Below are 17,554 nucleotides of genomic sequence, written 5' to 3'. Positions count from 1 at the left end.
AGGGGACAAAATCCATATCTGGTGGGGGTGCCCAAGGATCCAAGAATTTTGGGAAAGGATTGAGTTCTTCGTGAGAGGGAAATCTGTAACAAATGAAGAGTGTAAGAGGAAAAGAATATTGACAGCAGAAGGGGTGATCTTTAGTATCGCTGATACAGATGATAATAGAGTTAGTAGATTCCTAAAAGAAATGGGAACTCTAGTTGCAAAGGCGCTCATTACCAAATACTGGAAAGGAGGTCAGATTCCCACTTTGGAGGAATGGTGTAACTACATGAATAACACACTGAGAAGGCAGGAAGAAGAGAAATTAGGAGAGGGTGTTAGAGTAGAGGAATTTAGAGAGACCTGGGAAAAAATATGGCTTGAATGGAGAAATAACAAGGAATAGAGTTCAAATAAAGATAGGCGGATTAATTACTCTGACCAAGATTCTCTCTCCAGGCCTCCACACAGCGAACAAGGTGGGCAATATTGGGAGTAACAGGCAGACTGTAATGGGTAGTACGCGGCAGCATAATACTATGGAGGAGGTGCTCTGGGGTTCCCTGTTTCCAATGGGGTGGGGGAGGGGGGAGTGAGATTGTCGGGATGAGTCGGATCAATTAATGGATGGATGGATGGACGGATGGATGCTTGAAGTGGGAGTTTGATTGGATGAAGTGGCTGCGTCCCATGGGACGATATCTCATGGGGGGGGTGACGTCCCATGGGACGGTATTGCATGAGGGAGGTGGCGTCCCATGGGACGGTATCGCATGAGAGAGATACATGGGTATCTGCGCATTTAATTGCATGATTCTAGAAGAACATAAGGGTTCGTGCGCTGATTCACTTTTTCGCCCGAGGCCCTCTTTTTGAGAAGAACCCTCACCTCCAATTTGGGACATCACTTGGGTATTCCATTGTAGAAAGGTTGTTAGGTGGGGGTGGGGTTGTTAGGTGGGACGAAGATTGAAATCTAGAGTTGGGTTGAGGTACAAGCGGATTCGTTGAGAAGTTTGGGGAGAACTCGGGCGAGGAAGGGTATTGCGCAGGGGCCAAGGGGAGAAAAATTTGGGTTGGGGGCAGAATGCACAATTTATAATCTGTATGTAGAGCATATAAATTAACTACTTGTAGATATTTGGTTTGACTTCATTTCCCTTATTGTTGTTTTAACTACAAGAATTAATAATAATAATAAAAGGAAAGAAAATAAATAAGGAAAATCAAACGATGATGCAAACCATACCCAATGATGGGAGTGCTTCAATGAAGCTAATTTTTCTCTTGGGTACAGTACCATGGGTGCGCTGAGTTTGAAAAAAAAAAAAAGAATAATGAGGACTATTTTCATGCCACTAAGTGCATTAGTGTAATCCTTAAAGTCCCTGAACCGAGGTGACATGATGAAATAACAATTGGTACATGTAGTACTTAGGCTAGGTTGAACTTGCCTTTGTTCACTTTTTATTTGTTCCATTGCAATAGTTTGATAGGGCAGGTGTTTTATCTTTGCAAATGAGGCAGGATTTGCAGTCACATGCAGCCGTGGCTCTCCTGAAGAGTTAATAAATGGCAAAATACTTGAATCTGGCTGAGCAAACACTACTGATAGCATGAGAGTGCTGAAAAGATAATTATTTGTTTTTGCCGGGAGCTGAATGCACCCGATTTGGCTGGTATGGCTGCTGTGCACAATTTAGAGTCAAAATGTAACTCCTTAAAGTGGATCCGAGGTGAACTTTTACACATTGCATAATTGTGTTCCTTTCCTATTGTTTATAAAGCATTCCTCAAGCCAAATACTTTTTTGTTTTTGTTTTAGTACTCTAATTCCCTATAAACTAAAAAAGCCACACCCACAGGCCTTCAGAGAGCCAAGGCAGTAGCAAGGGCTCATGGGAGCTCAGTCTGGGCAGGAGGAGGGGGAGGTGTTACTAGCCATTGATTTCAGAGGCAGAGGGGAGGAGGGAGGAGGAGAGGGGATTGGGCTGATGGCTCTGTCTAATGTTTACAAACAACATGGCTGCTGTCATTGTATCACAGGAATAAATAATCATATTCTATTAAAACTGTTTGCAGCTAGATTTGCTATGTAAACCATCTAAACTTTAGATAAGATATATAGACAAGTTACTTGTTTATAGTTAGTTTTTCATCTCGGATCCGCTTTAAAGTGAAAATAAGGTTGTAAGACTCTAGGAAAATCTATGTACCATTGTTGCTACACATGCATTTCATTATCCTTGAGTTTATTTTCAGTTGAGATTTCAAAATTGTATGCTGTTTCTCCAAAACATGTGAATTGGAATGGTTATGTAGTTAATGGGGATAAAAAAAAAGACATAGGCCTATCAAGTTCAACTAGGAAACATGGTGCAAAACTAGCCTGCACCTTTACATATCCCAGTTTATACAGAGGAAGGTGAAAACCCCTTACATGGCATGGTCCAATTAACCCTAAAAGGGAAAAAAAATCCTTCCCAACTCCAGATGGCAATCAGATAAAACCCCCTGGATCAATACCACTGGGCATTACCTAGTAATTGTAGTCATGGATGTCTTTCAATGCAAGGAAAACATCCAAGCCCCTTTAAATGCAGATATAGAATTTGCCATAACTACTTCCTGTGGCAATACGTTCCATATTTTAACCACTCTTACTGTCAAGAACCCATTCTCGAATAGGTGGCAAAAAGTTTTTCATCCATGAGCAGATCATGTCCCTAGTCCTTTGTAAAATCCTAGGGACAAAAAGCTCATCTGCCAAGCTTTTATATTGCCCTCTGATGTACCGTATTTTTCGCCATATAAGACGCACTTTTTCTCCCCCCTAAATGGGGAGAAAAAGTCCCTGCATCTTATACGGCAAATGCCGGTAATCCCCGACATACGAATACCCGCCGAAACGAACCGCCGCAACGCCGGAGATTCTCTGCATTACCTCCCTGTGTGGTCCGCTCCCAGTGTATAGTAGTTTGTGTTGCAGTATGTATAGGTATGTAACAATGTGCCATGCTATGTGCCCCTGGCTCCTTGTGTAGTCCGCCTCCTGTCGCTCCCCTCCCCGATTGTGTACCGCCCCCCCCCCCACCCGAGTGGCAGCATAGCGGCAGCTTTACTATTTAAGCCGCTCTCCGGCAACGCAGACCTGGTGTTGGCTTTACTGAAGACACGCATTGCAGAAACCAACACTAGAGGGGCGATAGAGAGGAGACCAGGTCTGCTTTCCCGGAGAGTGGCTGAAATAGTAGGACTGCCGCTATGTTGACACTCAGGGGAACGCATACACAAGTGGGGAGGGGAGCGACAGGAGGCGGACCATACAAGGAGCCAGGGGCACACAGCGTGGCACATTGTTGCATGCCTATACATACTGCGACACAAATTACTATACACTGGGAGCGGACCACACAGGGAGCTGGGGACACCTACGGACAAATGGAGGACACCTAAGGACACATGGGGACCACACTGAGGACAGAATGGGGGCATCCGAGGACACTTGGGGAGCACACTGAGGACACCTAAGGACACATGGGGACCACACGAGGACACATGGGGACCACACGAGGACACATGGGGACCACACGAGGACACATGGGGACCACACTGAGAACACATTGGGGGCACCTGAGGACAGAATGGGGGCATCTGAGGACACATGGGGAGCACACTGAGGACACCTGAGGGCACAGGGAGAAACACCTGAGGACACAAAGAGGGCACCTGAGGACACATGGGGACCACACCGGGGACACCAGAGGGCACCTAAATACACTGGAGGACTTTAATTGGGGGAGACCATCTACAAGATGCTTCTGGAATATAGACGCACCAGGTTTCGTATATATATTTTTTTTCTTTGGTTTTTGCACACTAAACGTAGGTGTGTCTTATGTTCCGGAGCATCTTATACATCGGAAAATATGGTATTTATACATGTTAATTATATCTCCTCTGAGGCATCTTTTCTCCAGACTAAATAAACTCAATTAATCTAACCTTTCTTGGTAAGTGAGACCTTCCATCCCTCGTATCAATATTGTTGCTCGTCTCTGCACCTGCTCTAAGACTGCAATATCTCTCCTGTAATGCGGTGCCCAGAAATGGCCAACTACCAGCTCAAATACAACTATAAATATTCATCTTAACACAGAAGATCCATCTTTGATTACTGTTGTATATAACTGGATAGCTCTGAATCCACAGGCTTGGTAAGATTGGCTGATTGCTGGCTTACATTCTGATGACCAATTCTATATTATAGTCTACTGTGAAATGTTACTAGATGTGATTGCTAGAGGCACTACAGTGATATCAGTCATTGCTTATTATTTGTATATACTCTGTACAATGTGAAAATATATTATTTTTATATATAAACAGACTGGAATCATTGTCTTCATTTTATAGAAGAATATTATCAATTAAATGCTTGTGTGTCGATGAAGCCGACCAGCCGGTAGCCGCAGAAGGTCCAGACTCCTGGAGGGGAGTAAGGCCCAGGTCACACTTACCAGAAATGCATGCGTTTACCCCATTGCACACAGTGGAAAACACATGCGATTCTGCTAAGTGTGACCCGGGCCTTAGATTTTCACATGCAGGTAGTTCTGCTAATGTGGAAACTGACAATTCCAGTAACATAAGAGAGTGATTTATCTTCCAGCAATGTTAAATAAAATATTTTTTTCCAATATTCCTTTATAAATGATTTAGTCAGTGATTTCCCATTGTAAAATCTTTCCTCTCCCTGATTTACATTCTGACATTTATCACATGGTGACATCTTTAGTCCTGTCAGGTGATCTCTGCAGAATGGTTGTGTACTGAGAGTTCTGAAGCCAGTACAAAATATACCTGATCTCCCCATGCTTTGGGGGTGAGAACTCTGTATAGCCAATCAGCCTAGGCTAAACACTGAGTGGGGTTACATACTATATACAGCAATATATAGATACTCGAAATAAACCTGCCTATTTACTCGGCCAACCTTCCCCCCCCCCCCCCCCACATGGCTGCTCTTCCCAACATACGCATGCATGGCTGCACTCCCCAATGTGCACATGCATGGCTGCGCTCCCCTACACGCGCACACAGCCGCAATGTGCGTACACACGCCCACCCCCGTACCCATCCTCCTGCTCTCCCAAGTCCCCCCACGTGCCGTACTCGTGCACTGGGCAAATGCACAGACACGGAGACTCAGGGGTTTTATTATATAGGATAGGAAGTGTGTGTAATGCTGAAACCAAAATAAGTAACATAAAAGTGGGTATCCTGAATAATTTACTGCATCACAGTTCCTCTTTAAGCTGGACACACAGCTGGACTGATATTCAGAAACATTACATCACTTTGACTGTGACGGGATCTTCCAGGGATCTCTTGATTCCCCCCCTAAACCCTATCATATACCTTATATGGCACTGCCACAGATTGAGTGCAGTGATTGGCCCAATGCCGGTGCCTTGGTTCCGCCCCCGAGACCATTGGCACCAGTTAGCAAAAAGAGCAGCGGACGTCTGTGATTTGTCAGTCTGGTGTGGTGTCAGTCCTGCCTGATTGGTTGCGTGCCAAAGATTCCCCTCTGACTGGCCATGCTGAACTCTTGCCAGTGATGGGGTTTTACTGTAGCATGCAATTTAAAGCTATAGGCTTGCTATACACCACCGGTTCTGGATGCGAGCCTGGCTTATAGGGCGAAAAGAGATAATTTGCATATTCAGTAGTGGTGCATTGTGGGTAACCACAAATGTTCACTTATAGCTGAATTATTGCAAATCTCCTTCTGCTTTGAGAAGGCAAATCACAACAAGCATTGCTTTTTAGTAGGAGGGCTTTTTGGTCTCTTTTATCCCCCTATACATTCCTAGAGGTGTGGGTCCTCCTGAGCTGCTTGGTTACTCTAATGCCTTGATAAGAGGCATATATTGACACCTCACCTGCTTATGATGTCATAGGGAAGGGCGGCAGGTGCCACCAGTCAAATGAGGACGGGGATGCTTGGATGAGGAGGGTAGTGTGTGTGTCAGGTAGGCAGGTGGGTTAGTGGAGAGGAGGCTGGCACCAGGTGGCCCAAACTGTTTGTCCAGATTGAACAATGAGAGTTCAATAGGTCAGAACATCACACAACACACATCTCACACTATGGTGAGTTATTGAGTGAAGGTAGGGAGAAACGAAAGTTAGCCAAATAGACATGGAGTGACAAAGATCCTAGGTCCTGATTAGACTGAGCAGAATGACAGGGTCCCAGGTTCTAGAATGGAAAGAGGAGTCAGACTGCCACTCTTAGTTCTTCTGGAGGCCTATCAGATTCCTTGGTCTGCTTCCTTTGTGCTGTGCATGCCTTTCCGATCGAGCTCCTGACTGGGAGTGTTCTGCTCATGCCCAGTAGCAATTTTTACCTACTGTCAAAGAACAGAGAATGCTCCCAGCCACAGGAGCATGATGGGGGAGGAGCGGAGCCGCATGTGCAGCGTTCAGAAGGCCAGAGGGGTTGAATGGTGCAGCGCAGAATGATGACGAGGGACGAGAAGGACTTCAGGGAACTGAAAGAAGCCCCAGGTAAGTAGTTGGCCATTTAGTTTCCATTAAGATTCAGAGCTTTTTGTGTAATTGTGGCTCATGTATCAACCCCCCTGGCAGTATTCCCTGGCTCCATTTTGGGAGTTGGAAGCTGTAAGCCCGAGCTTAGCTCAGGCTGGCTAAAACCACTGCTCCCTTTAACCTCCTGGGTCCCACGTGCAATCAGCGCTGGCCAGCGGGACTCTTCCCCCGCCCACCGGGATCCCCTCTACCTTCATTCTTTTTCCAGGGAATCAGGATGGCCGAGCAGCGGTGTGCGGTGGTGCAGCGTGACGTCGGGCGGCGTGATGTCATCGGGGACGGGGAAAAAATGACAGTGGATCTGAAGGGCAGAAGGAAATCAGAGAACTGCATCCTGTATGTATATAGAAAGTTTAGCCTTTCTGATCCCCCTATCTGGACCCCGATCTGCGCAGGACAGAAGGAAACAGAAATGCTGCATGTATATAGAGAGTTTAGCCTTTCTAATTCCTCATTGGTCTCTAATCACAAGTTGTTATTTGATCTCTCCCCTGTGTCACCTGACTTCCAAGGCAGACAAGCTCATTTGACAGCACAGGATGTTAACAATATAGCCATTTGGTTCCCAACTGCTTCTGAGCTAAGTGCTTCTGCCTTACTGTTACCAATCAATTTTTGCCTGAATTTTCACTACTCTCTGCCTGCTGCCTGTACCAACCTCTGCCTGGATTTTCACTACTCTCTGCCTGCTGCCTGTACCAACCTCTGCCTGGATTTTGGCTGTTCTCTGCCAGGCGCCTGCACCAACCTCTGCCTGGATTTTGGCTGTTCTCTGCCAGGCGCCTGCACCAACCTCTGCCTGGATTTTGGCTGTTCTCTGCCAGGCGCCTGCACCAACCTCTGTCTGGATTTTGACTACTCTCTGTCTGCCGCCTGCACTGACCTCTGTCTGGATTTTGACTACTCTCTGCCCGCCGCCTGCACCGTCCTCTGTCTGGATTTTGACTACTCTCTGCCTGCACCGACCTCTGCCTGGATTTTGACTACTCTCTGATGACCGCCTGCACCGACCTCTGGCTGGATTTTGACTACTCTCTGATGACCGCCTGCACCGACCTCTGGCTGGATTTTGATTACTCTCTGCCTGCTGCCTAAGACTGATAGCTAAGGGAATAAAGTCTGAAAGGAATCACACTTCTACTGCCCCGAATGTGATGTCACCCTCTGTGCCATTCCCTGTTTCAAAATATACCAATCTCACCCATGAAGAGCGTGATGCCTTACATAAATTGCAAAATAATAAGAGCATTGTCATACGCAATGCAGATAAAGGCGGCTCAGTGGTGGTTATGGACAGTGACGCATACCGGTTTGAGGCTCTCAGACAGCTGGAGGATGCTGATACCTATTTAGGTTTAGGATCTGACCCCACCCCCGAGTTTAAGAGAAGACTAAGCAGTCTACTTTCTTGTGGGGAAAGCCTGGGAGTTATTGACTCTAGACTGAGGAATTTCTTGGAAGTTAAATCTCCCATTATCCCTATCTTCCACCATTTGCCCAAGATACATAAGCCGGGCTCTCCCCCAGAGGGCAGGCCCATTGTGGCTGGCATTGGGTCTCTGGGGGAGCGCCTGGGCTCTTGGGTTGATTCCTTGCTCCAGCCTCTAGTTAGGCGTCTCCCTGGTTACTTGAAGGACACCAAACACCTACTGGCCAGTTTAAGAAGTGTGGAATGGAGGACGGAATTTATTTGGGTTACAGTGGACGTTAAGTCCCTATATTCCTGCATTCCGCACAATCTGGCCTTAAAGGCTCTGGATTATCACCTCTCCAGATACTCGGATTATTCGGAGGATCTCCGTACTTTTATTCTCATGGCCGTCGAGTACCTCCTGGCCCACAACTACTTCATGTTTGACGGCAGTTTCTTCCTCCAGAGGCAGGGCGCCTCCATGGGCGCCAAATTCTCACCATCCCTTGCGAATCTTTACATGGGGTGGTGGGAAGAACGCCACGTCTTTGGGGGAGACTGCCGTCTGCTGGAGAGTGTTGTGTGGTACGGGAGGTACATCGACGACCTTTTAATTATCCTGAGGGGTGATATTTCCAGTGCAGCCTCCCTAGTTGAATATTTCAACCAAAATACATTGAACTTGCAGTTTACGCATACGGTTGACATCATGTCGATTAATTATTTGGATGTCACTTTGAGTGGGGATGGTGTGTCTGGACAGATCAACACCTCCACCTATAGAAAACCGTGTGGTGGCAACACAACCCTTAGGGCAAACAGCTGTCATCCAGCTCACACTATTCGTGGCATTCCTGTTGGTGAATTCACCAGAGCAAGGCGTAATTGCTCGAGGGATGAAAATCTGAAGAGTGAGCTTGATGTCGTTGAGAAACGCCTGAGGGCACGAGGTTACCCGTCATGGTCTATTGGCAGAGGGAGATCTAAAGCCATGCAGAGAACCCAGACTGATTTGTTACAAAGTGACGGTCATTTGGTCCGCGACACATACAAACCTACGTTTGTGACTACCTACTCAGTTGAGTACAGGCGGGTGACTGATATCATCTCCAGGTATCTTCCTATTTTGGAAGGGGATGAAGGTCTCTCGCCTGTCCTGAGGAATGGAGTCAGGTTTTCTAGTCGGCGGGCCCCCACTTTGGGACAAATCCTTTCCCCTAGTTTATTCATGTCTAGTGCCACAACGGACACCTGGCTGACAGTTAAGGGGTCCTACAAGTGTGGGACAGCCACATGTAGATACTGCCACCTCCATAATAAAACCAGGACGGCTGTCTCTGTCTCTAATGGCCATACTTATAGTCCTAAGCAGTTCATTAATTGTGGCACACGCTATGTTATCTATCTCTTTGACTGCACTCTTTGTTCCCTCCAATATGTTGGGTGTTCCACCAGGCCTATGAGACAGAGAATAGCCGAACATTATCTAGGGGCAGGGTGGTCTTCCACTCATATTTCAAACGTGGCTAAGCATTTTAGGGAAGTGCACGGGGGTGACATGATGGGTTTCCGGTTTCAGGTTATGTTATCAAGAAGAGGTGGCGACCTATATAAGATCCTTCTCAAAAGAGAGGCCATGTGGATATACCGTTTGGGGACGAGGTCGCCCCATGGTCTTAATGCCAGGTGGGACCTGGCCTTTATCACTCAGTGACTCCTTTTTTTCCCTCTTCTCCCCCCTTCCTTCCCCCTTTTCCCTTCCCTCTTCCCCCCCCCCTTTTTCTCTTCCCCCCCCCTCCCTCCCTTCTCTCCCCCCCCCCCTTTCTTTCCCTCAAGCCCTATTGCCGGCTGGTGATACCCGTGTATGATTATATACAGTTGACTCATCACGCTTTTCCAGTCATATTTTAATCTTTATTTTTTTATATTTTGTATTTTGCATTTTCATATGTGAACAATATTTTATCCTTTTGTACACAGCATTTTGTATTGTAGGGATCTAGTATCTGTTTATCACTGTGAAAGATTGCCTTTCTTCCCACCTCCATTTGGGGGAGGGGTTTTGGAAGGCGGATTCATGACTCCCTCCTATTTATAGGGGGTGTTGCCATTTTTCAAACCAGCTATGATTAAGAGCTGAGATAGCTCGAAACATGTCAGCAATTTGATGCATGTGTCTATTTTATATTGGATACGTCCTGAATAAAGACATACATCTAGAATCCTGAACTGGTGCGGACCTCCTCCTTGACATTCAAAATATACCACACGCGAGAGGTGTATTTGGTATATATGTAGATACTGTATAGTCTGGTGCCTTATTTGTACAGTTTAACTATTTTTTAAGTTGATTCATAAATTTAATTACTTAATAATTTTGTGTTCTAGTCTTTTATTATACGCGAGATGTCTACAAGACCTTTATTCTGACATATTTTGGTGAGTTATGACTTAAGAATTGGAGGCCTCATATTTTTGAAAAAAAATGTACAACTTTTAGACCCTATAATTCCAGACAGAAACGCACTGCCTGGGAGGTTAATGTTAAATAGATGAGTTTAGGTATTGCGTCCTTTCCGACCATGTGAACGAGAGTGCAGAAAACTCTGAAAACCAATATGGCTACGATAGCCTCCTACCATGTGACATAAGTCAGCCACTGCCTTCTGTCACCTCCAGCCTTCTCCTGTCACTTCCTGCCTTCTCCTGTCACCTTCTGCATGGGAAAACGCAGGGGAGGATTACAGCTGTCCAGAATCCACCCTCAGACCAGGGCCTGTGCAGTGTCTGGGGACAGGCACAAGTTGAGACACCAGAATATCTGCAGTTATCCTGCAGCTCACAGCACCGCCACTTTTTTTCCCTGCTACAGTTTACTTCAGATGGAGCAGCAGCGTGTGTACAGAGTATGGAGAAGCAGCGTGTGTACAGAGCATGGAGCAGCCTGTGCCCTGCTGTGTGAAGGCTTCCCTTTCCCCTTTCATTACCAGCTTAGGCTGTCCTCATTATTATCTGTATCCAAACTGCTCCTGATCAATTCCCATTGTCGATCGGGAGCAGATTGGACATTTACGAAATAATTGTCAGATCCTGTCAGTCGGCCGGAAAATTGCATTGTGTGTACCGAGCATGATGTCCTACTGTATTGTGCGTGGCTGAGGGAGACCTTTGAGGGAGACCTTTCAGGAATCCCCAACTTGAAAATCCTGACTTTGCCCCTGCCCTGACTTCTTTTCTCACCTTCAGCCTTCTGCCACCTCCTGCTTTCTTCTGTCACCTCCAGCCTTCTGTCACCTCCCACCTTCTCCTGTCAGCTCCTGCCTTCTTCTGATGGACACTGTGATGGACAACATATTATATTTGCACAGGACATGGAACATAGTGAAGTAGTAGCAGTAGTTTAAACCTAGTCTTGAAAGTCAGATGTATTCCCGTTTCATATGTGCATACATGTAAAAAGACGCCTAGAAAAAAGGGCACAAGGGTTTGCCAATTGCCACTAGTAGAATATTGCTAAAATAAGTGATATTCTACTACTGAATTCAGATAGTAAAATATCAATAATATTTACCAATATTTTACTATGGCTAAACCTAACCCTACTCTCACACAGAACCCTCCTGCCGATGCCTAACCCTAAGACTTCCCCCTGGTGGTGCCTAACCCTAACCCCCCCTGGTGGTGCCTAACCCTAAGACATTTCCTGGTGGTGCCTAACCCCCCTGGTGGCACCTAACCCGAAACCCCCACAAACCTTTCCTCCCCCCTCTACTGCAAAGTGGCAATGTGCGGCAAACCAGATACATTTCGGGGCCTAGAGGCACCCGATTAGTGGTAATGATTTGAAATATCAGAAGGGGGATTATGTAATAACGTGCCACGGGTCAGAGTGCAAAGGCACCCCTGCAAGGATGAAAACAGAAGTGCACTGAACCATGGACTGACAGAGAAGTGTGTCTGCTAGGACAAGCAAGACGCTACTTTGCAAACTAGGGGCCCTGGGGACCAGAGTTAAAGGACTCGTGGGGCGATGATAAAAATCTATTTTTACTCACCTGGGGCTTCTTCCAGCCCCTGGCAGCCATTTACGTCCCTCGCTGCAGCTCTGGTCCTCTTCGGTGTCTCGCTGGCAGCTCATAAAGAGCAGTGACTGCTGGCGGGTCGGGGCTTCTCTTGTCCATGTTGTCTGGCGCGTACTGTGCAGTAGTTGTGCGCAGGCGCAGTGCGAGCCAGATGCCGTGCAGGAGCAGAAGCACCAAACTGGCAGCGGGTCACCACCCTTTATGGGCAGCTAGCGGGACACCGAGGAGGATTGGAGCTGCAGTGAGCGACTGAAATGGCTGCCAGGGGCTGGAAGAATAAAAATAGATTTTTATCTTCACTTCGTAAGTTGGAAGGGGTGACCTGGAAGGGCCACGTAGCTCTCTTGGGGGCCCAGAGGGGGTGGGGAATTTGGCATGATGCCACTTAAAGGACTTCTGAGAAGAAGTATAAAAAATATATTGTTTACTCACCTGGGGTTTCTTCCAGCCCTGAGTAGCAGTCTCCGGTTTCTCCGCTGTCCACCCACAATAATGGCGACCTGCCGGCAGGGTCGGCTCTTCTGCGCAGACCTACTACACACCAGATGTGGTCGTGCGGGCAGACCTGCGGTCACCATCATTACGGTCGGCCAGCGGAGACATCAAGGATCACTGGAGCTGCGGCAAGGGACTGAGACTGCTGCTTGGGGCTGAAAGAAGCCCAGGGTGAGTAAAAAATATATTTTTAATTAGCCTCAGAAGTCCTTTAAGGGAAGGGGGGGGGGCTGTCAGGGGCTAGTAGAACTGACAGTGACTAAAAATAAAAACGGTAATATTAGATGGGCGAAAGCAGGTGATTCCAGAAACACAGGCTGCAGTTAGCCTTTTCACCACAAGATGGCTTTCGCACCTCTCATAGGTGGAACGCACAGATAGGAAGTAATTAAACCATAGACAGGAAATTATGTTCACAGTAGGAAGATTTTCAGGAAGAGGGTAGAACATATTATTGGAAGAGGTAATTGTGTGATTCTTGTTATATATTGAGCAGAGCAGAGGTCGGGGTGGGCATACTTTGTTACAGAGGAGGTCATAGTGCACCTGTCACTATCCTGATCATTCCCCTTGAAGAAATTGCCATACCAGAGACTTTTATATAACTGCTGAGACTTGTTTGCCAGTTTTCTAGAGGTTCCCCTATGTGCCATAGATAATGGCTGACATCTCACCTTCCTAGTAATAATTCACTCACATCACAGAGATAAGACAACAAGTATATCCAATATAGCCATGTTCTCCCTGTGTCCCCCAGCATTGCCAATATTCTCCAGTATATACCGTGTTTCCCCTAAAGTTAGACATCCCCTGAGAATAATTCCTAGCAGGAATTCCTAGCATGCTTGAAATATAAGACATCCCCCGATTGTAAGCCCTAGTAGCAGCCCGCATGACACCAGCAAGTCACGCTCAATACAAAGCCTGGATACAGGAGAGCAGCACTATAATGTGAGTTCTACAGTCCTGTTACTGTCTATGTGTGTCAGGCAATTTGTGTTTTTGTTGGAGCCAGCCCTCCTGATCTGTCCTGAGAAGCATCAGCAGCACTTCACCTCTTCCCAGGACACACAGTTTATCCTATAGTAGCTCTGGGGAGCCTGACAGAGTTCTCTGCTCGAAATATACTCTTACCCACATGATCAGCAAAATCAATTTCTTGTAAGTGAGAGCCAATATCTGCAAACCACAAGCTCTGTGCATGGTGCTCGTGTTTCAGCATGGCATGCAGTAATATACAATTTGTATAGGAAAAGTACCAGTGTTTCCCAAAAAATAAGACATCATCTGAAAATAAGCCCTAGCACATCTTTTGGAGCAAAAATTAAAATAAGACAGCGTCTTATTTTCAGGGAGACACAGGTAATTCCCCCACCCCAGTAATGGTATTTATTTCCCTGTATAGCCATGTCCCCCAGCATTGCCATTATCCTCCAGTATGTAGTGTCCCCCACCCCAGTAATGCCATTTCTTTCCTAGTACAGCCATGTCCCCCTGTGTCCCCCAGCATTGCCATTATCCTCCAGTATGTAGTGTCCCCCACCCCAGTAATGCCATTCCTTTCCCAGTATAGCCATGTCCTCCCTGTGTCCCTCAGCATTACCATTATCCTCCAGTATGTAATGTCCCACACCCCAGTAATGCCATTTCTTCCCCAGTATAGCCATGTCCCCCAGCATTGCCATTATCCTCCAGTATGTAATGTCCCCCCACCCCAGTAATGCCATTTCCTTCCCAGTATAGCCATGTCCTCCCTGTGTCCCCAGCATTGCCTATATCCTCCAGTATATAATGTCCCCCACCCCAGTAATGCCATTTCTTCCCCAGTATAGCCATGTCCTCCCTGTGTCCTCCAGCATTGCCATTATCCCCCAGTATGTAATGTCCCCCCACCCCAGTAATGACATTCCTTTCCCTGTATGGCCATGTCCTCCCTGTGTCCCTCAGTATTGCCATTATCCTCCAGTATGTAATGTTCCCCCACCCCAGTAATGCCAGTTCTCCCCCAGTATAGCCATGTCCTCCCTGTGCCCCCCAGCATTGCTATTATCCTCCAGTATGTTATGTCCCCCACCCCAGTAATGCCATTTCTTCCCCAGTATAGCCATGTCCTTCCTATGTCCCCCAGCATTGCCATTATCCTCCAGTATATAATGTCCCCCCCACCCCAGTAATGCTAGTTCTCCCCCAGTATAGCCAAGTCCTTCCTGTGTCCCCCAGTATTACCATTATCCTCCCGTACACAAGTTTATGTTTAATTTATGCAGCATCAACATCTTCCAGTATTGGATGGAATACAAAACCGAAAATAGTGGGAAGCACAGATACATAAGTAGGTTAATACACGGTACAATAAGGGTATCCAGCAACACAAGTACAAAAATTACAATACCTTCCTCTCATTATCTACTAATGAACAGGACCATTTTGTGTTTATATCATGACCACATCACTGAGGATGGAGGAGAAAAAAAGTGACATGACGGAGAAGATATTCAACCTCACCCTGGAGATCATCTGTCTGCTGACTGGAGAGGTGAGGAGGATTCTGAGGGGTGACATGATGTCACTCTTATCTCTAAGAATAAAACACAGCTGACTGAAGAGGTGAGGAGGATTCTGGGAAGTCATGTGACATTATTGTTGGTCTTTCCATACAGAGTTTTCCTCCAGTAAAGTCTGGTGATCATGTGACCATCACGGTGCCCCCACCCCACTCCCCGATATCTGAGAGGCACAACAAGCAGAAGATTGTGGAGATCATCAGGAAGATGATGGAGCTGCTGACAGGAGAGGTGAGCAGTGCTGGGAATTATGGGAAATTTTCCAGTAACAGCAAGGGGTGTGTCTGGTTAGGATATTTTTCGGGCTAGATATTTTGAGCAGGGCATAGTGGTCCTAAAAATCTTGCCTGGATACACTAAATCCTACCAGTATTCCTAGATAGGAAAAGTTAATATTCCAACCATGAAAGAAGATGTGATGGTATGCATGAAATATAGTAACAAAAATGAGATAAGGAGGGGATAACAGAAACTGACAGTTTTACATTGTATGCAAAAACATGAACTGTGGGTTACAAAAAAAGCACATAAAATCCATTGCAAGGGACCTTAGATGGTAAAATGTTGTGAAGCTGATGATGTCACTGAGTTCAGGCGGTGTGGCCTTCAATTGATGGATCCATCTGATTTCTCTTAGTAAGAGGACGTTGTGTATATTCCCAGCTTTGATGGTGGAATGTATCCTGTGCGGGACATGGAATCTGACTGTCCTGTGACAACAAATCAAGCATTGTCCGACATGGAGGGCGATAGGGGAAGAAGATCTATCGGAAGTGATATCATAAACATGTCCGGCCATCATTTACACCGTGTTGTTTGTTATACAGTTGGCATAATATTGATCTGTGAACCACTCCCTTTAATTTATTATTGGCAGTAGATACATCCACCGTTGGTCCTTCAGGCCTTACAGGGGTCACCATGAAGCTCCCCCATGCGATAGGTCTGAACCCCATTCTCCTGTGTTGGGTGTTCTCTCCTGAAAACCATTCTAGGGTTCTTGGACACTGCATGGCCCAGATGCCCATCATCACAGTGTGGCGCGGTTTCCTTGAAGCAGATTATTTGTGCGCCGGCAACCCTTTGGTGAAACGGGCACGCATAGACTGCACTGTTGATTGCGACTATGGTGGCACTCAGTGGGTAATTTGGGTGCAGGGAGTGCTTGATAATTGTCGCAGATAAAGTCGAAGGGGGCTTTAGTGGCAAAGGTGGCACAGATATTGGCAGATACGATGTGTGTGGGGGGGGGGGGGGGGGTGTCGTTTAAGTTTAGGGATTGATATAGGGGAAGGTTCAAGCCAGAAGAATGTTAGGTTTAGCGATAGTAACAGTTCGGTAAAAATCACCAATATTTTTTTTTTTACTAGTAGGTCTGTTTGTTTGTGTGTATGCTGTTTCATATTTTAAATCTGCTTTCATTTTGTGCATTTAGGGTGGAGAACTGATAGATGTAAAAGTTGTGGTTAAAGAGGAAGAAGAAGAAGAGACATATGTGAGGGATGATCAGCAGTCTGCAGAAGAGGGTTACATGATGAGGACAATTAAAGAGGAAGAAGAATATATGTATGTGAGAAGTGATCTGCAGTCTATGGAGAAAGGTGCCATGATGAGGACAAGTAAAGAGGAAGAAGAGGAGACGTATGTGAGGGATGATCAGCAGTCTGCAGAGGAGGGTGACATGATGAGGACAATTAAAGAGGAAGAAGAAGATATGTATGTGAGGAGTGATCAGCAGTCTATGGAGGAGGGTGACATGGTGAGAGCATTTATGAAGGATGATCTTTGTACAACCATAAGCATGGGTGAGTTCTAAACATTAGATATTTAAAAAAACTTGACTTAGTGTTACCAGCCTGTAATAAGATGATAATGGCCACTGTACGGTATTGTACACAGATTGGTTACAATAGGGGTGAGTTAGTGTTACTGGCCTGTAAAAAACTGAAATGGTCTCTGTACATTACTGTTACACACCACATCCGTATTACTTCTCACATTCCCTGTGTACATAGTGTGTTTATACCTCATTACAGGCACACTGTGCAGTCATATTACACACATCACACCCCTATTACTTCTCACATTCCCTGTGTACATAGTATGTTTATACCTCATTACAGGCACACTGTGCAGTCACATTACACATCACACCCCTATTCCTTCTCCCATTCCCTGTGTACATAGTGTGTTTATACCTCATTACAGGCACACTGTGCAGTCACATTACACATCACACCCCTATTACTTCTCACATTCCTTGTGTACATAGTGTGTTTATACCTCATTACAGGCACACTGTGCAGTCATATTACACACATCACACCCCTATTACTTCTCACATTCCCTGTGTACATAGTGTGTTTATACCTCATTACAGGCACACTGTGCAGTCACATTAC

The 17,554-nt window shown here is 46.1% G+C and overlaps 1 protein-coding gene across 1 annotated transcript in view; it reads left to right on the top strand.

Moving 5' to 3' along the window:
- The window catches only part of LOC137537127 (uncharacterized), a 627,974-nt gene that overhangs the window by 574,698 nt on the left and 35,722 nt on the right, over positions 1-17,554 (top strand). Inside the window, 5 exon segments of the mRNA XM_068259259.1 lie at positions 7,810-9,306; positions 10,400-10,450; positions 15,009-15,124; positions 15,249-15,383; positions 16,588-16,793. Of these exon segments, the coding sequence (XP_068115360.1) occupies positions 7,810-9,306; positions 10,400-10,450; positions 15,009-15,124; positions 15,249-15,383; positions 16,588-16,793 (2,005 nt within the window).

Source organism: Hyperolius riggenbachi, chromosome 10 (genome assembly GCF_040937935.1).
Source record: "Hyperolius riggenbachi isolate aHypRig1 chromosome 10, aHypRig1.pri, whole genome shotgun sequence".
In the NCBI taxonomy this organism is placed as follows: Eukaryota; Metazoa; Chordata; class Amphibia; order Anura; family Hyperoliidae; genus Hyperolius; species Hyperolius riggenbachi.
Note: the sequence above shows the minus strand (reverse complement) of the source record. Positions and strands in the feature narration are given on the sequence as shown.